We start from the raw sequence: 25,245 nt of genomic DNA, 5'->3' as shown, positions 1-25,245 counted from the left end.
TCAGTAGACAGGTTGAAGTTATTAAAGTTCAGATTTACTTCTGTTTTTCTGTGTTTGAATAGGCACAGAGCATCTCACTAGAGTAGACGAGCTAAAGTGACCTCTCTTTGGGACTTTGGAAGCACTTAGTTGAAGTCGTATTGACATTTAGGGGAGAAGTAGAGGGAAAATCCCAGTTCTAGTAGTAACTTTATTGCCTAAGCAATAGAGTGAATGTGAAGCTCCCTAGCATTGTTTGCCTGTTCTTAGATTTTAGTATTTTAGAAGACTGTGTTCTACATATGAGCATAACAAATAAAAATAAATTGGGGAAACTGTCTCACAAATAGTTTAGATTTTTGAAAGATGTGTGAACAACCGGCATTTTGTGTCGACAAGTATGTAATACTTAAAGCTGTTGTAGAAATCATGAAATTAGGATGTTATAAAAGAATAAGGAAAAATTAAACACATATATTGGTAAAGGGGAACATGAACTACTTTTTTTAAGGCTGAAGTCTTAAAATATTTCTTCCACCTTTCTTCAGTTGCTTCTGCTTCAGATAATTATAATGGGGGGGTGTGTATGTATGTAGATATATACATATAATCAGCTATTAGCTCACATTTAGGCTCTCGTGGAGGTCTTTAAAAAAACTTAAAAGGTTAGGATAAGAGTTAGATTTAATATAACTTTCTATAGTTTTAAATGTATGTTGTCCTATGATTGGCTAGTTTAGCATTTACTGTTGTATTTGATCACTTTTCTTCAACTGTGACTTGACCTCTTTCTTTCCTAGGTACGTTGTATGTTAAACATTTGGGGTGTGATGCTCTTCATTAGATTGTCATGGATTGTGGGTCAAGCTGGAATAGGTGAGTCAAGTTATGTACTGCTTGATTCATTTGAGAATGAATAAGCAAAGTGCTGTGTGCATATTTAGGCTCTGAGTCTCATAAAATTCAAGCAATTGGAATCATTTTAAGCTGTGTTCTCTTTTGTATCAGATTGTTGTTTTAATGTTTTTTTGTAATTCTGATTTGATTTTTCTAAAATAGGATAAAAATAAGGTAATTTATAAGTTATTATGTAAATTCATTGTACTCAGACTAACCGGTTCTAGACATAGACATAGCTGGTTTAAATAAGAGTATAAGTATTCTCTATCTCTTTTCTTTTTCCCTAAAGGTCTGTCGGTCCTTGTAATAACAATGGCCACTGTTGTGACAACTATCACAGGATTATCTACTTCAGCAATAGCCACTAATGGATTTGTACGAGGAGGTAAATTCAGTCTTTTCACATCGTTGTCATCGGATTACTGTTAACTAAATAAATTAAGATTTAAATCTTATAATTATTTTTTACCTTAAAAAAGTAACATATCAGGTCTATATAGGCAAGAAAGTTGCTGCTGAGCACTTTCAAACTAGTACGTTTGAATATTATACAATTTTATATTGATCCATACACAAACATATGCTTTAAACTACTTTGGGTGTTTGGTGTATTTGGTAGCAAGAATGGAGTTTCTAACTGGGTTTCTTCTCCACCAGGCTGCCCTTTATTACCTCCCCGCAGCCTTCAGCTTGTGAACTCTTAGCATGTGTTCTGCGTTTGGTCACTATTGTTTAGGTGTAAGCTCATTCCTCCCCACTGAGGGAAGCTCAGAGTTCTTTCCCCATGACGTAACAGCTTGTGGGGAGTACAGCTGGGACTCTGAATCCGTACTCTCAACTCTAGCGCTCTTCTCTGGGTGCTCTGAGGCCTTTTTATTGGAGTCCACAAGCTCTGCCTTGTGAGATTTTACCCTCCCTGGGAAGAGCACCCAGGAGGCCAAGAGAATGGCTTTTGAACCCCTGAGAATTCTCCAAACCGAAACTCATCATTCAGCTGGATTGAGAAGATTCCTAGAGAAAAGGAGAGAAAGTGTATCTCAGCTCTTGTAAAGCCATCAGAGCAGATCAACTGAGAAGAGAATCAGCCTGTTCTATCTGCCTCAACTATTCTGCAGACCAGTGTTTAACGTTATATACACACAATTTCTGCTTTATCTGCATCAGGTATTTGGAGAGAGGGAGAGAGAGAGAGAACCAGATTGAACTTCATTTCCCCCCATCGTCTTCATATTTCTTATCTAGTAGAGGAGCCAGATCACTATGGCCCTGGGAGAAGCTGGTAGCTCACATCAACGTGGTTATGACTATGCTGAGCGTGCATCACTGCTGAAGTTTTATGTGTACGTGAATTGAATTGAGCTGTGTTGTGGTATAAGATGTGGATATGTCCAATAGAGTAGTTAATCAAACAACACGGAGAGATTCTTTTTGGCTTCTTGTGGACTGGGTGCCCCATGCTTCATTTCTTTCTGCTAGTATTGGGGAATGGAAGTGGAAGGAGAAATGGGATGGGGTTTTCGGTATTTGAGGGGATCAGCAAATCATCAAAAAGTTTCTCTGTATGTTCAGCCCTTCAAGTCTAGGTTGTGAGCCTCGAGGGGAGTGGGGCATGCAGCCCCTGGCAGCATGAAGCCCGGACTGTTCTCCATGTGAATTCAAACTTATGGGAAGCATAGATTTTCCTGCATTGTGATTAAAAAGCCGTTTCGTCTTTCAGTATTACCAGCAGTTTTCTTATATATTCACAAATACATCTACCTCAGAGACTTGGTGTCTAGTCTTCTGTGCTGGGATACTAAAGAAGTATAAGGATATGGAATGCCTGAAGATGTGTCCCAACAAATTACCATATGTTGCAGTTTTGCCTGAGTTCCCTCAAAGTGCTAGTTCACAAAAGAAGAAACTATAGGGAAAAAAACCATTGGATTATGCAATTTGGAATTCTTCTGTTATCACATATTCATAAATGAGAAGGTAAATACATTCAATGAAATAATGAAACCTGAAATGAAAAAGGAGAAAGTCATTAATACAAAGAATTGACCAAATAGTTTGAGGCTTTGCTAGAAGGCATTTTTCACTTTTCACTTGGTGACTTTGGAAACCTCGCTGATCCTTTATAAACGAGCTGCATCATCTCCATTACAGTAAAGGTTTCCTGGAGATTCTTTGAATAAATGTTAGCCCCTTCTGTCTCCTCTGTGTCTACTTTGTGGACTTAGAGACCCCTAATAGGGTTTATTTTGATTTCCTAAAAAACAGTATTTTCTGCATGGGAGATACAGGTATAAAACTGATGAGAGTACATTGCACCCTGTATTCATGATTCTAAATTGAAAGTATCAGTGGGATTCATACATTTTATCCCGAAAGTACGTATTTCTTAGCTCTATCCACAAAAATCACCTGTAACAAATTACCAACCCAGTAGCAGCAAGCACCCCTACTACCCACATTGTGTTTTTCCATTCAGAGGAACTGGGGAATCTTAGAGAAATGATGGATTCTAGATCTGGGCAGGAAATGTACTAGATGAGCCTAGATATCTTTTCACATACGAAAGTAAAGAAGATAACAAAGGCTACTTGGTTTCATGTCGAAAGGACCCAGGAGCCAACTTGAAGAAGCTAAGACTGACTTAAGTTTGGATAGTTTGAACAGCATTTCTACTACTACTAACGGATTTGAGTGAAAACAATATATGATAAAATTCATAAGTTCACAGACACCGCAAAGAAAATCTCATTTTTCATCTTCAAAGAATGCTAGAAAACTAACTTATGAAAATTGATAAATAAAGGGAGAGAATCTAGTTTTGAATCAAGCTTTCCTGACTGAAAGTTTCCTTATCTGAACTCAACATAACCAAGAAATTGATGAGATTTTTTCGTTAGATAATTATTCTTCATAATAAGTGAAGGAGGAAAGAGAATTAGAATATTCCAACTCTGTATACCTCAATACCTTTGAGGGGGCCGGCCCGGTGGCATAATGGTTAAGTTTGCATGCTCCACTTTGGCCGTCCAGGGTTCGCAGGTTTGAATCCCAGGCGTGGACCTAGTACTGCTCGTCATGCACACTGTGGCAGCATCCCACGTAAAACAGAGGAAGATTGGCACAGATGTTATCTCAGGGCCAATCTTCCTCACAAAAACATAAAATAAAAATAAAGAATACCTGTGAAGTATTGTTATCCCAACAAATTGAATCTGAATCACATCATGCCTATAGCTCCAGGAAGCATTTTCTTGAATATGCAGGGGAGAGAGGAACTTTAAATGATACTGTAGGATGTTGACAGCAAATGCCAGACTCGGAATCTCTCTGGAACAAGGAATCTTTCTTATTCAACAAAATGTTCCAAGGAGCCAAAAAGTTAGGGAGTTATGGTTTAAAACAAACTTTAAGAGACTTAATGTGTAGCGTCTGAGCCTGTCATTCTTAACAGTAAACTGCTTTATCTTTTAGTACGGTGGGCCCAGAGTGCCTGGATTGGATCTCTTCTAGCCCAACCACTGAGGACTTGATTTTTGACTGCCTCCCTTGAAAGGGCTACATAGAGAGGAAAGTAGTAGAGCTAGAACTGTCCAGGGGGTCAGGGTGCCAAAGGCTTAGATGGGAGAAATGGAGGGATACTATGGCAATAGTGATGTCTGGAGACCCGTCTTAATTTCCTACGGACTAAAAGTTGATTATTACAGGAATTAGTAAGAAAATTTTTTACCTGAAGTATTGCTTAAAGGTTGTGGTTGCTCTGTTCAGTAATTTCAATTTGAAGAGCCCCCTTTTAAACTTGAGTAGTTGTCTTATTAATATAAAGCACTGTTTTGAGGTAGTGCTTGACAGTTTGTTTTGTTTATCTTGATTCTTGAGTGAATTCTAACGTTTACTTATATTTTATTAGTATTGATTGATATTTTATTCTCGTTTGTAAGGTATGTTTCCAGCTCTTCGGAAGCATGTGAAATGTGTACTTTTCCTCGTGCTATGTGCTTTCTGCCATAGGAGAGATTTAATATAACTGAGTAACCATAACATTGGCTTTAACAATACTTTTTAGAGATTAAACAGATACCAATCTAGAAAAATATAGTTATTTTTTAATATGAATTAACTGCCAACTTGTAAACAAATGTAATATAATGTCCAATTGTGAAGTCTAGGATAAAAATAATATGGAAGCATTTAGGATTTCTGGAAAAAAAAGGAGTCAAAACTTAGAAAATAAAAGATGCTTAGTTTCAGCTTGCTTACATTTTGGTGATGATTTTTAGGAACTGTTTAAAGCTCCTAGGAGCGGGTTAGAGAATCATCCTCTCAGTTCTCTGCCTCCACAGAGTACGAACAGCAATACCAAGTGCCTGATGGAGTTAGCCCTTTACTCTCCTCTCGGGCATCATCCTTACCCTAACGGAACAGCGCCTTCCTGTTCTGCGAATCCTATCAGTGTTCCTGAGAGCTTGGATTTTCTGGAATTTATTTGGATCCTGTGCAACAGGTTCTGCATTTTAGATGGTGCTGACCAGCAGCCAGTTGCACTTAGATCCTCATTTCCTAGATTTCACAGAACAGAGTGCTTCTGTCTTCAAATAATTAATCACAAATAACTAATCTGTGAGGTGTGAGCATGGACTCGGCCACAGGTAGCGTTTTCTAAGATGAAAGTGTAAATTCTGGTTTTTGATTCATATTGTATTATATAAACTGAGCAATAGAAGGGAAAAATTTCTCAGTTGCTTTTTGTTTTGGAGCATTAAGTTAAAAGCAGGGGTCAGTACACTTTCAAATAAAAAACCCAGGTTATATCAAATTTCAGACAGGTAGTTATGAAAATCTAAAATCAATATAAACCTGCCTATTCCATGACTAAAATGAAGTTTTATGTTACTTTTGTTTCAGTCAGTTAACAGATCATTGTTAAGCGCTTGTGACAGGCACCAGGTTTGTAACGACAGTCAAACAAGATCCTACTATGTTCAGATAATAGTGGCAATTATCTTTTGGGATCTAACTGCTAAGCATGATACCATGGTTTTGACATATGTTATCTGATTTAATGCAACATCCCTGATAGTCACATTTATAATTTGTATGCATGATAAGAGCAAAAATAAAACAATTATACTCATTTTTTTCCAGCGAAATTTTATGCAGATTCTACTGCTGAATCTTCTTTAAATGTCTGCAATGAGTCAGAATTACCTTTATAAACTCATATATTTTTCTTTTCTCTCAAATAATTGGCGTCCTCACTTTTGTATATAGGTAAAGCCAAACATTGGAGGTGAGGAAAAAACTAATATTTTTGGAGGTTGTAAGTGATGGAAAATGCTTTCTGTATTGGTAAAATCAGATTTTCACTGATTGTTAAATTTTTTGTTTAGCTCATTATATAGTTTTATTGATTTCTATCATCACCAAGCAAGGAATTGTAATTTAGAATTCAGCTTCATAGTTCTTGCCTTTTATTGCTAATTTCTTTCAAATTGTAGCTTTTCAGATCAGTGAAATGTTTGTAAAAGCTGTAAAAAGCAGTTCTATAACAGTTGTATTATGAAGTTTTGTCAGACTTAAACATAACATTGTGTTTTCAGTTCAGTAAAATACTGTTTATATACGACACATAACTCAGATGTGAGTCTGGCAAGTAATTGTAAGTAATTTTTTACTTGAGTTTTCTCTTTGACTCGTTTAGTGACCTTTCAATTTTGCCAGTCTGTAATAATTAAAAATACTTTAACTTGGTTCCCAAAAGTGTCCCAAAAGCACAATTAGGGCTGTATGTCTCTGCTCATAGAGTTTCCTTTATTCAGGTGATCAGTCACAATGATAACATAGCGCCCAATCCTGGTCTGAAGATTCTGTTTGTCTCTTTACTTTTCCCTATTTGACTTAATAATGGCAATGGAATAGAAGAAATTTGCCAAATGTTAACAGGCAGACCACTTATTGTATATTTGTAAACCAAGGTATTAGAATGTATTTCCTAGAACAATACCCACAATGGATGTTGGATCCATTTGGATCCATTATAGCTGTATCACAAAGTTATTCCTCAGAATTTTACACAAGGTGGCATTGGATAAACTGTTTAGTGAATGTACAGAAGTAGATGGTTTACTGCTCTGACCAGTAAAGAATTCTGGTGTATTTGCTAAGAATACCAGATGAACTCTGAATAGTAATTGCAAAATAGTTTTTTTTCTCATTAATAAGTTTATTATTTTTTTTTTTTTTTGAGGAAGATTAGCCTTGAGCTAACATCTGCCACCAATCCTCCTCTTTTTGCTGAGGAAGACTGGCCCTGACCTAACATCTGTGCCTGTCTTCCTCTGTTGTATATGTGGGACGCCTGCCCTGATAAGCTGTGTGTAGGTCTGCAGCTGGGATCCGAACTGGTGCACCCTGGGCTGCCAAAGCAGAGCATGTGAACCCAACTGCTGTGCCTCTGGGCCGGCCCCTTATTACATTTTTTAATTTTCTCCTTTTAATTCCTTTCTTACTCAATACATCAACAAAAGCTTTATTTTACAAAATTTCTGCAGATAGCACAGATTATTCATATTATGTATATTCATCATTTCGTTCAAGGGAAATAAAGGATGTCTGGACTCAAAATTTGCATTTTCCTTTTGTTTGGTGGGTAACAACTCTTTGAAGCTTTTTGTTAGTAGAAATCTTGAATCTTTTGATGGTTTAATAATATTGAAACTTCTTAATAAATAAAGACAAAATTGTCAGTAATATTATCACTATTCTATATGAACCAACAAGACCTGTGATTTTTAAGTTTCTACTGTTTGTTCCTTTTTCTTATTTTTTCTGATTTTAAAATATTAAATACTTAAAAACCCTCTCACTTCTACTCCCAGAAATAGAAAACACTGATTAATCTAATTGTATATTTCTCCAGATTTTATCATTTTTTATTAAGATATAATTTAGGTAAAATAAAATTCAAGTGTTTTAAGTGTACAGTTCTGCAAGTTTTGACAAATGCATATAGTCGTGTAGCCACCACCAGCACCACAATTAAGACAGAACAGTTCCATCACATCAGAAAACTCCCCTGTGCCCCTTGTAGTCAACTGCTCTCCTCACCCTCAGCTCCTGTCAACCACTGGTCTGTTGTCTGTCCCTGTAGTTTTGCCTCTTTTAGTATGCTGTACAATTAAAATGATATGGTGTGTGCTCTTCTGAGTCTGGCTTCTTTCACTTAGCAGGATGCTTTTGAGAGCCACCCATGTTGTGTATATCACTTGATCATTCCTTTTTGTTGCTGAGAATTATTCCATTGTGTAGACATCACCACAGTTTGTTTCTTCATTTCCTAATTGAAGGGTATTTGGATTGTTTCTTGGCTATTACAAATAAAGTTGCTGTTAAGTGTTAGCATAGAGGTTTGTGTGTGAACGTTAGGTTTTCATATTAATTGGATAAATACCGAGGTGTGGAATTGCTGGAGCAAATGGTAAGTGCATGCTTACCTTTATAAGAAAGTGCCAAACTGTTTTCTAATGGCCGTATCGTTTTTGCATTTCAACCAGCAATTAATGAGAGTTCCAGTTGTTTCACTTTTGCACATCTGCATCCTCACTGGCACTTGGTATTGTCTTTTTTTTTTTTTTCTATTTTAATATGTTGTAGTGGTATCTCATTGTAGTTTTCACTTGTACTTTTATAATAATGGCTAAAAATATTGGCTATCCTCTCATGTGCTGTAAGTGTGTACTCAAATCTTTTGCCCGTGTTTTTGGAGGGTTATTTACTGAGTTTATTGTGGTTTGCTACTGTTGAGTTTTGAGAGTTCTTTATGTGTTTTGGATACTAATTCTTTATCAGTATATAATTTGTAGTTATTTTCTCCTAATATATGGTTTGTATTTTTATTCCCTTAATGGTGTCATTTGAAGAGCAGTTTTTAGTTTTGATTATGTCCAATTTATCTTTTTTTCTTTTGATCATGCTAAGAAATCTTTGCCTAACCAAAGGTCTCAAAGATTTTCTTCTGTATTTTCTTCTAGTATTTTAACTAGGTTTTCAGTTAGATCTATCATCCATTTTTAGTTAACATATATGTTACAAAATAGGAATCAAGACTCATATGGATGAGTTATTCCAGCACCATTTGTTGAAAAGATTATTCCTTCTCCATTTAATTGCCTCTGCATTTTTGTCAAAAATTAATTAATCCCAACTACCCAAAGCCATCTATAGATTCACTGCAATCTCTATCAAAATTCCATGGCATTTTTCACAGAAATAGGAGAAAACTTATCCTAAATTCATATGGAACCACAAAAGACTCCAACTAGTCAAAGCAACCTTGAGAAGAAACAAAGCTGGAGGCATCACGCTTCCTGATTTCAAACTATGTTATGAAGCTATAATAATCAAGACAGTATGGTACTGGCACAAAAACAGATACGTAGATCAGTGGAATGGAATCAAGAGCCCAGAAATAAACCCATGCATATGCAGTCAACTAGTATTTGACAAGGGAGCAAAGAATATTCAATGGGGTAAGGATAGTCTCTTCAGTAAACAGTGTTGGGAAAACTGGATATTCACGTGCAAAAGAATGAAACTGGACCCCTGTTTTATTCCACTCATCAAAATTAACTCAAAATGTATAAGGACTTAAATGTAAGACCTGAAATTGTAAAACTCCTAGAAGAAAACATAGAGAAAAATCCCCTTGACATTGGTATTGGCAGTGATTTTTTGGATATGACACCAGAATCACAAGAACAAAAGCAAAATCAACAAATGGGACTATGTTAAACTAAAAAGCTTCTGCACAGCAAAAGAAACAATCAACAAAATGAAAAGATAACCTACAGAATGGAAGAAAACATTTGCAAATCGTGTATCTGATAAGGGTTTAATATTCAAAATAGGTAAGAAACTATACAACTCAATAGCAAAAAAACCACAAGTCCCATTTAAAAATAGGTAAAGAACCTGAAAATGAGTAGACGTTTTTCTAAAGAAGACAACAAGTTCATGAAAAGATGCTCAATATCACTGATTATCAGGGAAATGCAAATGAAATCCACAGTGAGTTATTACTTCACACCTATTAGAATGGCTAATATTAAAAAGACAAGAGATGGTAACTGCTGATGAGGATGTGGGAAAAAGGGAACTGCTGTGCACTGTTGGGAATTGGTACAGTCACTATGGGAAACAGTATGAAAATTCCTCAAAAAATTAAAAATAGAACTGCTATATGATCCAGCAATCCCACTTCTGGATATTTATCCAAAGGAAATGAAATAGCTATTATGTAGAAATGCTTGTGCCCTCGTGTTCATTGCAGAATTATTCACAATGGCCAAGACATGGAAATAACTAAGTATCTGTTGATGAATGAATGGATAAAGCAAATGTCTTAGATGTATATCATTCACATATATATGTATATATAAATATGGTATATACATATTATATATACACATAGTGGAATATTATTCAGCCATAAAAAAGGACATCCTGCCATTTGTGATAATGTGGATGAACCTTGAGGGCATTATGCTAAGTGAAATAATTCAGAGAAGGACAAATACTATATGACCTCACTTATATTTAGAACCTAAAAAAAGCCAAACTTGTAGAAACAGAGAGTAAAAAAGTGGTTACCAGGGACTGGGGGGTGGGGGAAATGAGATGTTGGTCAAAGGGTACAAATTTCCAGTTATAAGAGGAATAAGTTCTGGGGATCTAATGTACAGCATAGAGACTATAGTTAACAATACTATGTCTTATACTTGAAAGTTGCTGAGAGTGGATCTTAAATGTTCTTACCGTGACAAGATCAACAACAACAAAATGGAAATTATGTGAGGTGAAGGATATGTTAACTGACCTTATTTTGGTAAACATTTCATAATATATACATGTACCAAATCATCACATTGTACTTCTTAATTGTACACAGTTATAGGTCAATATCTCTATAAAGCTGGAAAAAAAATTTAGCTAACCCTACATTTGTGGGTCTATTTCTGTATTCTGCTGGTCCATTATCTATATAGCACTCCTTAATCCAATACCATAGTATCTTGGTACTATAGCTTTATAGTAATTCTTGAAATTGGATAGTGTGAGTCCTCTAACTTTGTTCTCTTTCAAAATTCTTTTGGCCATCTAGTTTTTTTGCCTTTCCATGTAAATTTTAGAATTACCTTGTCAATTTCTATGAAATATTCTGGGATTTTGATTGGAATTGTGTTGAATGTAGAGATCAATTTAGGGAGAATTAACATCTTAACTATATTAAGTCCTCTATTTCATAAACATGGTTTATCTCTCTATTTAGTTCTTTGTTTGTTTTAAGTTGTCAGTACACAGATCTTGCAGGTATTTTTTAGATTTATATTTAAGTATTTTCTTTTTTTGATGCTATTGTAAGGTTACTTTGTAAAATATCAGTTTTTAATTGTTCATTGCTAGTATCTGGAAATATGATGGATTTTTGTATATTTACATTGTAATGTGTATATTAGTCAGGGTTCTCCAGAGAAACAGAACCAGTAGGGGGTAGTGTGTGTGTGTGTGTGTATGTAAAGATTTATTGAAACCAGTTGACTCGTAACGATTTTGGAGGCTGGAAAGTTCCAAAATCTGCAGGGTGGACCAGCAGTCTGAAGCTGCAGAGAAGAGCTGATGCTGCGGCTCAAGTCTGAAGGCCGCGTCTGCTACAGAATTCTCTCTTGCCAGGGGAGGTCTGTCTTTGTTCTGCTTGGGCCTTCAGCTGATTGGATGAGGCCCACTCACATTAAATTGGGCAATCTGCTTTACCCAAAGTCCACCAATTTAACTGTAAATCTCATCCAGAAAAACCCTTACAGAAACATCCAGAATAATGTTTGACTGCATATCTCGGTGCTGGAGCCCAGCCAAGTTGACACATAAAATTAACCATCACACTGTAACTTTGCTAAACTAACTTTAAAACTGGAGTCCATTGCCCCACAGATTTTAGATGATTTTAATTTGTGTTCATTTTTCTACCTCATAGTTAGTATTTTAAATTGAACTACCTTCAAGCTACTCTTTGAAGGAAATTCACTTTGATAGGAAATGTGTGGCAAAACTTGATTTTGTTCAGTTTCTTACCCATACCTGAGGCACTGAAGATGTCCTGGGCCAAGTTTGCTGTGATTTTTCAACATCATATTGGACAGTATGATTTCTTGTCCAATTTTTGTCTGAGAGTGAACAATGCTTACAATAAAGGAAGATGAAACAGTCCAAAAGAAATTAACTTGGACTTGAACAAGTTTGTTCATGATTCTAAAATTTCAAATATTTTTCATATTAACATAAAACATTTAATTCATGTTAGTAGATAAATGGAGCTGTATGGTGCTAAATTGAGCCAGGTGTGGGTTTTTTTTCTTTCCCTTTTATTAAGATAATTGACATTCAGCACTGTATAAGTTTAAGGTATATAGCATAATGACTTGTCTTACATATGTTATGAAATGATCACCACAATAAGTTTAGTTAACATCCATCATATGGATATCAAAAAAAGAAAAATGTTTTTTTTCCTTGTGACAACTTTGAAGAGCCATGTGTAGTTTAAGAAATGTCTGTTTTGTGGCATAGTTGTTAGACATCCAGAGTGCCTGGTCAAAAGGTAATAAATACTGCTCCTCTCCTCCTGCATATAGGGTGTTTTTTTTTTTGTCTTTGTTTATATTATTTTGAAGATTCTATTTACTATGAGTTCAAGTCAGTTCTGAGTGTTCATAATAGCTGTATCTGATAATACCCGTTTCCGCAAATCTCTTGAAGTCTTAATACACGAGTAGTTTTTGCTACCTCATTTTGACTAGGATAGAATTTTTAAAATGCTAATTGTTGACAATAGGTTTATAGCTTATTAAATTAATATTACTGAAGTAAAATGTGCATGTAGAGAAAAGCACAGATTTTAAGTTTACAGTTCTATGAGTTTTGATAAGCATATAAACCTCTGTAAAGACTACCTCAGTCAAAATACCAAATATTTCCATCACATTGGAAACTTAATCAGTCCCTCACCTCTGGCCCAGGCTGGGATTATACAGAAGCTGTGCTTTTTGTGTCTTATCTGTTTCACTCAGTATTTGTTTTTGGAATTCATTCATGTTGTTCCATATGTTAGTAGTTTGTTCATTTTTATTACTGTGTAGTATTCCATTTTCTGACTATACAACCTGTAATAACAAACAGTTTGTTTATTTAGTATCTATTGATGGAAATTGGGGTTATTTTTAGTATGTGGCTGTTAAGAATAAGTTGATAGGAACATTCTTTTACAAGTCTTTGTGGTTTTGCATGTTTTTACTCATTTTGGGAAAATACCCAGGAATGGACTTGTTGATTCATGGGGTAGGTATTTCGTTCATTTATAAGAAGTTAGCAAATGGTTTTCTGAAGTGGTCGTACCATTTTATTCTTTCATCAGCAATATACGAGGCTTTCAGTTTTTCCACATTTTTGCCAAAACTTGTATCTCTTTAATTATAGCTTTTCTTGTGGCTATTTAAAAATGTCTTACTGCCACTGCATTTCCCTGATGATTAATGATAGTGAACATCTTTTTATGTGTTTATGACCACTTGTATTATCTTCTTTTGTAATGTATTCAAATCTTTGGCAGATTTTTAAATTGGGCTATCTTTGTGTTATTATTTGGTAGTTTTTCTTTCCTATATTCTGGATACAAATCATATGTCTAACATGTATTGTGTGTGTTTTTTCACGGTTTGTGACTTGCCTCATCATTTTTATCATTTTCTAAATTGTGTCTTCTGAAGAGCAGAGGTGTACCATTTTTATGAAGTCCGGATTCTCATGTTTTCTTTTATGGCCAGTGCTTTTATTGTTCTGTCTTGAAATCTTTGCTTGTACCAAGGTCATGAATATATTCTCCTGTGTTTTCATCTAGACTCTTTATAGTTTCAGTTTTTAGACTTTTTAATTATGAACAATCTCGTTAATTTTTGCTTATTGTGTGAGACAGGTTGTGCTTCTCTCTCCTCCCTACGCCTCATCCCCCTTACAGATATGCACTTGTTCCAACACCATTTATTGAAACGACTGTCTATTCCCTATTGAATTATTTTTGGTACTGTTGTTGAAATAGAATTGTCTGGACTGTGTGCTGTTCCATTATCTTTTGCTTTATTCTCTTAGGCCAGTTATGTCAATACTACCCTGTCTTGATTGCTTAGTTTATAATTCCTAATTCTTCCAATTTTGTTCTTTTCCAAAATTGTTTTAGCTCTGCTCAGTCCTTTGCATTTCCATATGAATTTTTGAATTAGCTATACCAATTTCTGCCAAAAAACAAAACAAAACCAAAACAAAAAACCTTGCTGTGGCTTTGGGATTTCAATCTTAAAAAATCTGTTTGGGAAAGATGGTCATGTTAACAATATTGAATCTTCCAGTCTGTGAACATGGTGTATATCTCCATTTATTTAGATCTTTTGTTTCTCTCAGCAATATTTTATATTTTTCAGTATAGAGGTCTTACATATATTTTGTTGAATTTATCCCTAAGTAGTTCATATTTTTCATGCTGTAAATGGTATTTGTACATTTTATTCTTCAATTTTTGGTTGCCTGTTTAGAGAAATACAATAGACTTTTGTATCTTAGCCTTCTGTTTTGTGACCTTACTAAACGTAAATAGTCAGGTTATCTGTGAATAGAGATGGTTTATACTTTTTCTTTCCAATCTTTGGGATTTTCTCTTTTTTCTTTCTTTTTTTTTAATCTCTTGAATTAGCTGGGGCCTCCAATAAAATGGTGAACAAAAGTGGTAAGAGTAAACGTCATTGCCTTTTTTCCAGTCTTAGGGGGAATGAGTTCAGTATCTCTCTATTAAGTAAGATATTAACTGTGGGGTTTCTGAGGATGTCGTTTGTCAGATTGAGACAGTTTTGTTTCTAAATTGCTGGGAATATTTATCGTGAATGGATGTTGAATTTTGTTATGCTTTTTCTATATCTGTTGAAATGGTTGTGTGGTTTTCCTCCCTTATTCTGTTATTGCCACAACATATATATGGTTTTTTGAATCTTAAAACAGCCTAGCATTTGTGGAATAAACTCCACTTGGTCAAAGATATTGTACTTTCTGCTCCATTTTACTTGCTAACATTTTGTTAAGGATTTTTGAGTGTATGATCATGAGGAGTATTCGTCTGAAATTTTCTTTTTTGGTAGTAACTTTTGTCAGGTTTTGGCATCAGGATTGTGTTCCTCTCGTAAGAGGTGTTGGCCAGCATTTCTTCTTCCTCTATTTTCTGAAAGAGTTTGTGTAAAATTGATCTTATTTCTTCCTCACTAGTGAAGCTATCTGGGCTTGTAGTTTGTGTGTATGTGTGGAGGTGTGTATTACAAATTTAATTTCTTTGATAGCTACAGGATTATTTCAATTTCCTATTCTTGTCACAATTCTGGCAAGTTTTGTTTTTCAGGGAAATTGTACGTTTCATCTAAGTTGCGTATTCATTGCAATAAACTTATTTAATATATTATCTTTTTAACCTTTTAATGACTATGACATAGTGATATGTCCCTGCTTTCATTCCTGATTCAGTGAATTTGGGTTTTCTTTCTTTTTCTTTTTTAGCTCATTGTTTATCAATTATATTAATGTTTTAAGAACAACTTTTGGCCATATTGAACTTTCTGTATCAGTGGTTTTTACTTGTTATTACTTATTTTTTTTTCTACTTTAGATTTTGTTTATTCTTTTTTCTACCTTTTTAAGGTAGAAGCTTAGATCATTGATTTTATCTTTTTTTTAATATAAGTTTATAAAACTATAACTTTTCCTGTAATTCTTGCTTTGGGTATATCCCATTAATTTTGATATGTTATATTTTCATTCTCATTCAACTTAAAATACTTTTTAATTTCTCTTGTGCTTTATTCTTTAACAAATGAGTTATTTTAAAGTGTGTTGCATAATTTACAAATATTTAGGAATCATCTATACATTTAATTTAAAATTCTGTTAAGGTCAGTAATATTTACTGTCTCATTTCAGCTCTTTGAAATTTCTTGAGACTTATTCTATGGACAGTAATCAGTTTTTAATCTTAGGGTCTTGATTAACCTAATCAGAGTTTTGGCTGTTGATTTGGGATTTAGTGAAGCTATAGGGACATGCATCCTCAAATCAGTGTTTTGCTATAGTGGAACTCAGTATATATAATGTCGTACTTCACAGCTCTGTTATCTGACTCATTTTTGTCCTTGACACTAAGGAGTTAGGAGATTTTTATGGCAAAATTATGAGATCCCATGAAGATCTTTTTTCCATATTGACTTCAGTGTTTGCTTGCACAATGGGCTTTTTTTTAAAGAAATTAGTTATTTTTTGTTCCTCTTGATGCCTTTTAATCGATCATAATTCTTTATCATACTCTTCAGCATTTTCAGTGGTAACAAAAAGCCTAATTTCATCATACATGTTGTACTGGGTAAGCACTTAGGTCAGAGAGACCTGAGTTTAAGCCCAGTTCTTTCCTTACTACTTGTGTGACTTTGGTCAAGGTACTTAACCTCTCTAAGCCTTAATTTTAATTTTCATGTATGAAAATGATAATAGTACTTTGCTAGAATTAAGTAAAATGTGTAATTTTTGACAAAATAAAAATTTTAATTTAAGATATATCTACTCCATGCTGATTAGTAAAAATACCAGTGTTTCAGAGTTTTAGATCTTTAATACTATCCATTTGGATGCTAAGGGGAAAAGAAAGGAAGAAGGTTGCTGTTAAAACTGGTTGCCTCTAGGGCCAGCCCAGGTGGCCTTAGTGGTTAAGTTTGGTGCACTCTGCTTTGGCAGTGGCCTGGAAAAGGGTGTGGACCTACACCACTTGTCTGTTAGTGGCCATGCTGTGGTGGGAACTCACACAAAAAAACTGATTGCCTCTAGTAAGTAGGAGTGGAAGTGGGAAGAAATAGAGCAGAGCACTTTTACTTTTTCATCAGGAGTAAAAGTATAGGAAGATGAACAGGTGCTTTTATATTCATTATTAGCCACGTGTCACTTTTTATTTTCTTACAAAAAAGTACAGATCTTTTAAAAAGCAACGCAACTGGGTTTTAGGTTTTAAATTTTAGGTATCCCAGTTTGTAGAAGATTTTAAAATAATGCTGAAATGGCAGAATTTGCCTACTTATATTCATCATTCCCAAGGTGAATTTCTCCTTCCCGTTATCTTTCTCCATGTTAAATGCATCTTAAGGTATAGTTTTCTTTTCTTGTTACTAATAGGAACACTTGAAATTTCATGAAAATCAAAACTCTAAAGCACACAACAAATGAATTCTTTGCTTTTATAGGTCCTTTTGGTGATGTTTCTCATTCTAAAGTTTATATTCTCAACTATTGACACATAAGTGGTTGACTGATAGCAGTTAACTTTTCATTGTGACTTAATTTTCTCGTCTATAAAATCAGGGTAGATACTACTACTTGTCTTAATTCATTGTTCATATTGGGATTAAATGAAATAGTTTTTATCAATTTTGAAAACGTGTTAAATATAGGCTGTGATAATTATAATATTCCAGGGATTTTCCTTGTGATTAACTCTAATGTGATTTAATGTCTTCAGAACTTACTCTACGATATTTATTTGATGTAAAAAATTGTCATTATAGAAATCCATTAGGATTTTTAGTGTTGAAACATATTTCTGGGAAAATTTTAAATCATTTCACCTCATAATATAAAATGAATACTAAATCTTCAGACTACATTTTTTTTTCCTTCACAATTTCCAAGATGATAAAAATTATTAATTGGTAAAATGAGTAACTAAGGAAGTTTTAGGTGGATGGGTTTAAAGTGTAGACTATTTTGAGAGCCTTGATAGAATTAACTACAAAACCTATTACAGGTATTTCCAGAATGAGGTTTATATATTTAGTACTTTCTCAAACTATAGAATTGTTTGTTGCATTTGTCTTCATTATACTGGGAGAACAGTAGAAATAAATATTCAGATGTTAAGTGCCATTTCATTGTGTAGTCTTAAGTATGAAATATTTCATCAGTATCTAGAAAAATGTATATAACAATATAACTTCAGGATTATTAAAACTAAGTTTTGATTATGACCTAGAGGCCAAAAATAAATCAGAATTTTAGAAGGCTCTTAAAGACTCTAGCCAAGTATTAGATTGACTCAAAATCATACCACTGATTTATTTTTTAAGTTAGGATACGTGCTTCATGATAGCTCATTTAATGTCTTAGTTTACTCTGCCATTTAGGCAGGATTTATTAGAACACAAACCATATCTCTTTACAATGCCAGTATATGCTGTTCTTGATGTTTCTCGTGATACTTTTTTTTCTTAGTATTCAGATTACCAGCAAATTACTATACTAATTTAAGTAACTGAAATCATGTCAACTGTGATTTTAAAAGTTACATTAAGATTAAAATTATTACTTGGAAAATCATTAGGAAATGATCTTGATATCTATGACTATGAGGAGGAGGCTGTTGCCTCTTTAAGCTTTAGAAGAGAAATTGGGGATTTAAATAGGATTATTTTATATTTGATATGGGGAGAATTCTCTGAATGTTGAGAACTGTTGATGAATGAAGTGGGTTGTGAAGAATTCTTTCTGGGTGTTTCTTCCTAAAAATATGCTCACCCACTTGCCTCTTAATTTAACTGCTGTGCTCACTGGAGGCATGTGCTTTGTGAACTCTTTTGTGCAATTAAAAGGATTCTTTGACATTTAAAATCCTAACTTTAGTACTTTTGTTGTTGTTTTCCTTTCCTTTAGGAGGAGCATATTATTTAATATCTAGAAGCCTAGGCCCAGAATTTGGTGGTGCAATTGGCCTGATCTTCGCTTTTGCCAATGCTGTCGCAGTTGCTATGTATGTGGTTGGATTTGCAGAAACTGTGGTGGAGTTGCTTAAGGTAATTAACCTTTCTTCTAGTCATTTGTTTCCCAAATCTTTAATGAGGGCTTATGTGCCACTCTCCATATGAGATGCTAAGAAAGCAATGATTAACATGAACCTTGTCTTTCAAGAAGTTTAGCATGGGAGATAGACAAAGGAAAAAATTATCATAGAATGTCAGAAGTGGGTAACTGTAGGAGGCCTTGGCAACATGTCAGGAGATCACTTAATTTACTCTCCAGGAATGGGGTGGCAGAGGAGTGTCAAAGAAGAGTTATCCAGGGAAGGGAGGCTAGACGTTAGCAGGCAGATAGGAGAGGTTGGGTGCAGTATGAGAGAAATAGGGAAGAAAAGGAAATAAAGACCTGGACTGGGTAGAGTATGGTGTGTTACAAAAACTGGAAATATTTCCATATGGCTGAAGCACATAGTGGCAAGAAATTTAAGATGAGAAAGAAAAAAAAAGGATCAAATCAAGAAGGGTCTTGTTTGCTCTTAAATTTGGATCTTGATTGGAATTGGGGGCCATGATCAGATTTGGAGCCTAAAGAAATATCTGACCACAGTTTAGAGAATGGATCTGAGGGATCACAACTGGAGATAGAGACCATTTAAAAGGTGGTTCTATCTATCCTAGGAGAGAAGATGGTGGCTTATTATATTGAAACAGTGACCATTGGGCTGGAGAAACGTGGGTGAATTTGAGAGATTTTTTTTTTTCTTTCTGCTTTTTTTCCCCAGATCCCCCCAGTACATAGTTGTATATTCTAGTTGTGGGTCCTTCTAGTTGTGGCATGTGGGATGCCACCTCAGTGTGGCCTGACGAGTGGTGCCGTGTCCGTGCCCAGGATCCAAACTGGCAAAACCCTGGGCCACTGAAGTGGAGCACGTGAACCTAACCACTCGACCATGGGGCCGGCTCTGAGAGACTTTTTTTTAAATGTTGATTTTTTAAAAAGTTGAATAAGCAGACTTGATGATTAATGGGATGTGGAAAGTTAGAGAAAGAAAAAGGATTTAGATGGAAGGTAAATGCTATCCACTGTGAGATAGAAAACACAGGACAGTTTAGTTTTGGATGTCTAATTTGAGGAACCAGAGGTATATCTAAGTAGAGCTGGCCAGGAGGTGGTTGATGATACTGCTCTGGAGTTCAAAGGAGAACTTTTTTGAAGGGAGACTTTAGTATGTGTGTAGTAAAAGCAGTAGACGTGAAATAGGATTCAGTATTATTAAATGAGAGGAACCTTGAGTGACACCCATAGTCGTTCATATTAGGCTGTAACTGTTTTTCTACAATGGTCTGTGGTACATTAGGAAGTGTAAAATCTGAAAAGGACTGGCACTTACATTGGCATTGACCTTACCTGTGTAGGCCAAAGAGATGGAGAAAAGGAAGTAAGCAAGCAATGTAATCAAGAGCTCATGTTCTTTTATGTTTTTAGTGTCATTGATACTAAGCCACAAATATTTGTGCCCATGGAACGGAATAGTGTGTGTTTTTAGACAACTTCATGAAAGTGTCTTCATCTCTTTTCCTTAGTAACATAAATGACTATTAAAAGCATGAATCATTAATCACAATGAATACAAAATATATTTCTACTTTGGAACTTTAAAGAATCCTAACTATTAGTACTACTTAGTCATAGTGTGATTTTTTTATTTGCTTGTTAGCAGTTCTCTTGTTGATTTATTGTCTGCGTTAAATATAGTATTAATAATTTGATTTTTTTTAAAAGATTTTATTTTTCCTTTTTCTCCCCAAAACCCCCTGGTACATAGTTGTGTATTTTTAGTTGTGAGTCCTTCTAGTTGTGGCATGTGGGATGCCGCCTCAGCATGGCCTGATGAGTGGTGCCATGTCCGCGGCGTCCTGGATTCAAACTGGCAAAACCCTGGACCACCGAAGCAGAGTGCACGAACTTAACCACTTGGCCACAGGGCTGGCCCTGAGATCATATTTTTGATGCCATGAGATGCTTGGATGACACCTCAGTAGTAAATAGTAATTTATTCCTTTTCCTTACATCTTCCCATTCATTCATTAAAAAGGCATTCATTCGACTTCTACATGTAAGGCACTGTGATATCTCTAAAATGTTTCAAAAAGAATTAAAGAATTTATGTAAAATAACTAATATTGCTCATTATATTCATAATTCTCCTTTTCTAGGAACACTCCATACTTATGATAGATGAAATCAATGATATCCGAATTATTGGAGCCATTACAGTTGTGATCCTTTTAGGTATCTCAGTAGCTGGAATGGAGTGGGAAGCAAAAGTGAGTAATGATATCATTGTAACACCTGTAAATATTTACTATTAGAAACTTTTAGAGCTTATGTTTTGGGAGTGCTCTAAAATGTTTTAATACTTTTAGATTTTGAAGGTTCTTAAGTGGCCATTTTCAGGGAAGTTTATGTATAATGTTATTTTCTATTTGATAAGGGGGGAATATTTGGAGATTAAGTCAGTCTAGGAGCCAGTGAAACACAGTACTTTATACATTTTAACTTCCCACATCCCCTCCCATCCCCTAGTCTTGATTTGCATTATGTAGAAATGTCAATATATTAGATAGCACAAATTAGACTCTTGGTTTGTAATTTATTTAAAAGTTCAATTTAAAAATAAGCACAATGGCAATAAACTTCAAGTTAGTGTCCATATGCAGTTAGAGAAGCTAGTCTTGCTCCTTGCTTTGAAATCTCAGAAATAATGCCTACCAAAGCCAGTAACACTGTTTCTGGGGAAAATTGCCAAAGTCACATGTTAACATGTAGGCAGAGTACCCAAAAATGTTTCTGTGTCTTTGAGAGAATATGCTGTGGCACGGCTCTGGTGTCCTAAGTAATTGATATCTACAAAGATGCTGCTGAAGAACTCAAAGCCTCTTCCAGGTGTTTTAATGTTTACTTTTATAAGATGGTATAAAAATCACATATTTGTGCTATATATCAACTATGATAATATTTACCAGGTCAAAAATTAGGTAAGTCTGAAAGAATAATTTTTCCCAAAGTTGTTATTTAAGTCATTAGTATAAAATTAAATCACTTACTTATGCATTTAACAAATTCACTTTACTGAAAAGAATAGAGTTTCCTATTACCTGGGACATGATTAGTATATAACTCATTTGTATTCCTGTAGAAGACAGAGTTTTTCCTGAGTGTCTTGTCAGTTTTATTGGGAGGTTAAGAATGGAGGAGAGATGATGCTTCTCATGACTTGTTCCTTTCTTCTAGTCCTATTACTCTTTGAATTCCCGTCCTGGGTGTTGTCGTCTTTCTGTACTTTTTCTTATTCTTTTCCTGTAACACTCACACATTAAACATTGTGTTTGGATTTGGTGTAAAACTTGTTTGTAATAAATACGTTCTCCGTGTCAAGGTTGTACTGGTACAGTGGAGGGGACAGGAAAGAATGATACAGGTTTGATAATTTGTGGTTCTCTATGATTTGTGGGAGGGCGTGCACATCTTTAATTAGTTTCAGAAATATATGGCATGATCCTACTTTTGCCATCCATTTTTCCCCAATGTGTTGAACATTCTAGGAGAGTTCTTTAAAGATTTTTTGTTCATTTAATAAAAATTTATTAGCACCTACTTTGTGGCACTGCTTGAAGCACTGGGGAAATAAGACAGAAATCCTTTTCCTCATGGAAATTATGTGCTAGTGGAACTGAGTTAATGTATTGACATGAGATATTTGATTTGATTTTTAATGTTTAAAATTCCAGGCTCAGATTGTTCTTTTGGTGATTCTACTACTTGCAATTGCTGATTTCGTCATAGGAACATTTATCCCATTGGAGAACAAGAAGCCTAAAGGTTTCTTTGGTTATAAATGTGAGTAAAAAAGATATTTTTTTTTAAAGTTGCTTATTATAACATTCTAGTATTAAATAAATTTAGTACATTTTAAATATTTTGTAATGTAATCGGTTGGTATAGTGACTAACACTGGTTGAGAATTCAATTTAGTTTTGTTCTGTTTGTGTATGTTGTATAACTGGAGTGAAAAAAATCACTTTTATTTGTCTTTCATTTTTCGTAATTAGCAACAAAAATGATAATGTAGAAAAATCTGTACTACTGAGGAAAAGTGCTTTTATTCTCTACTAATTTTGGAAATTTGTAACTGAAATTATAATTTTTGTTCTAACATGGCTTTTTGCTCTTCAGTTGTATTTAACCACAACAGTCTGTGAGTCCCTAAGACTGAAAGCAAATAGAAATACTAGTTTCTTGGTGTAATTGCAGCTTAAGTTTTTCTACAGTTTACATTATTAATTGTGTGAGAATTTTCCACAGTTTTCATTTTCTGTAACCTTTTTCATCTGCGTCTAATTTTCACTACAGGTGAAATTTACTTGTCATTTATTACTTCCTGAAGTGTCTATCTGTATCTCTTCCCACCCCCTCCCCCACTTAATTGAGCAGCGGCTCTGAACCCATCTCTGCAAGGTAAAATGGAAGTGGGAAGGAGTAGCTGGTAGCATCAGAGAGGCTTACCACTTAGGGTAATAGGTCTGTCTGTCTTCAGTTGTCAAAAGCTCTTTGTTTTGAAGCCCTAGAAGAAAAGGCCTGGCTTCAGTTCTCCTGAGATGTTTAGCCCAGAGCTATTCATACAGATCTGAAAAGTGCAGAATGTAATCAATGCACTTCTTCCTTCAAAAGGTTTTACTGGGAGAAAAAAATCAGCTGAACTAAACTTTGGAGCCTAGAGACCTAGTTGATTTACATCCTGGTGTAAGCTCCTTAATCTTGTTGCTGACTGGTACCAACACACAGTCCTTTGGATCATATGCGAGTAGCACTGGTTTGACCTGTGTCCAACACTGACTTAGTTGGCTGGGCAACGTTCTGGTATGAACTGTTTCAAGGTTCTTTCTTACCTTTACCAAGGACACCCGCCTATTACTTGTGTCTGCTGGTCCTGGGTTGACAGTGTGATGTCTGTTCTGATTACTAGTGCTTATGCCTACTTCTAAACTGGGCTTTAAATTCCTGATTTCCTGAATGGGGGAAGAGGTGTCTACTGGGCATGCTACAAGTGACAGTTAGTAGCATCAGTTAGGTAAATAACTTTCTGTATTTTGTGTTCTCATATAAGTTATATTTGTGACATTTCTTCTAATTATGAATGGTTTTTTCACTTCAATAGTTATTACATTATACATTTTTTAAACACTTGTTTTTGACACTTATTTTTGAAAGAAGTGTTAAAATTATACTGGGTGATTACTTCTAAAAATATTCCTAATAATTATATATTTTCTGTTTATGACTTTAATTTAAAAATATCTGCTAGGCCACATTTTTCATTTCCTTTTTTTCAGATCCTTGACTACTTGTTCAAGTATTACATAGACATATTGTATAGTAACAATTTATATTGTATTCAAATAGCACGTCTGGGCTTATCTCAATCTGAGATAAATAAACTTAAATAAATTTTGGAATATGACTTCTCTTTTTGGATGGTTGATACTGCTTGACTCATTCATTCATTATATTGACTTCATTCATTATACTAAGGTAGTGTCAGCAGTAAACAGGTTATGTTGATAATCTTGTCAGTTCAAATGACTACCTAATAGGGGTATTCATTTTCTCCTCCTCTTTTTCCTTTCTGATATGAGAAGTATCTCTCTTTGGTCAAAGACCAGTGCCTCTTCTGTGTTCTGGATCCCACTTCTTTCACTTTCTCAAAGGTATTTGTCCTTTGGTAATCTATTTGCTTCCCTGCATCAAAACTCTCACCTCCATGTAAACTTATAAACTTGCTCTAGTAATTCCCATCTTGAAAATGCTCTCTTATTCTCCTCCAGTTACCACCTCATTTTCCAGTTCCCTTTCATAAACAGATTTCTCAAATCCTTACCTCCCTCTTATTCCTTGTTATTTCGAAATAATTTCGAACTTACGGAGAACTTGAAAAATTAATACAGCATATTCTTTACACCCTTTACCTGGATTCACCAGTAATGAATACTTTTCGTATTCTATTTTTTGCCACATTTGTTTTATCAATCTTTATATATCCAATTATTATTAAAATGATTGTTAAACCTTTTGAGAGAAGTTGCAGAAATCATGACTTCTTAATTCTAAATACTTAAGCATGTATCTACTAAGGAAAAGGACAATTCAGGAAGTTTAACTTTGGTGCAATGCTAGTATCTAACATGTGGTTCACAAATTAATTTTTTTAATTGTTCCTATAAAGATATTTATAATGACTTTTTTGTCTTTCATGACATTGACATTCTTCAAAGGCCCTCCTCTTGGGTTTGTCTGATTTATTTCCATAGATTCAGGTTACTCATTTTGCTAGGAATGCTGTATGAACAATGTGTCTTCCTCAGTGCCTTGCATCAGGAGACTCACGTGTTGTCAGTTTTT

At 34.7% G+C, this 25,245-nt stretch overlaps 1 protein-coding gene across 2 annotated transcripts in view; it reads left to right on the top strand.

The window, feature by feature from the left end:
• SLC12A2 (solute carrier family 12 member 2) overlaps positions 1 to 25,245 on the top strand; it is a 101,239-nt gene that overhangs the window by 26,278 nt on the left and 49,716 nt on the right. For both annotated transcript variants that reach the window (XM_070517484.1, XM_014859515.3), the window contains exons 3-7: positions 780 to 855; positions 1,169 to 1,264; positions 18,703 to 18,842; positions 21,003 to 21,113; positions 22,578 to 22,686. In XM_070517484.1, the coding sequence (XP_070373585.1) occupies positions 780 to 855; positions 1,169 to 1,264; positions 18,703 to 18,842; positions 21,003 to 21,113; positions 22,578 to 22,686 (532 nt within the window). The remainder of the gene's footprint in view (positions 1 to 779; positions 856 to 1,168; positions 1,265 to 18,702; positions 18,843 to 21,002; positions 21,114 to 22,577; positions 22,687 to 25,245) is intronic.

Source organism: Equus asinus, chromosome 9, assembly GCF_041296235.1.
Source record: "Equus asinus isolate D_3611 breed Donkey chromosome 9, EquAss-T2T_v2, whole genome shotgun sequence".
Lineage (NCBI taxonomy): Eukaryota > Metazoa > Chordata > Mammalia > Perissodactyla > Equidae > Equus > Equus asinus.
The sequence above is the reverse complement of the archived record's forward strand: the minus strand, read 5'-3'. Positions and strand labels throughout refer to the sequence as shown.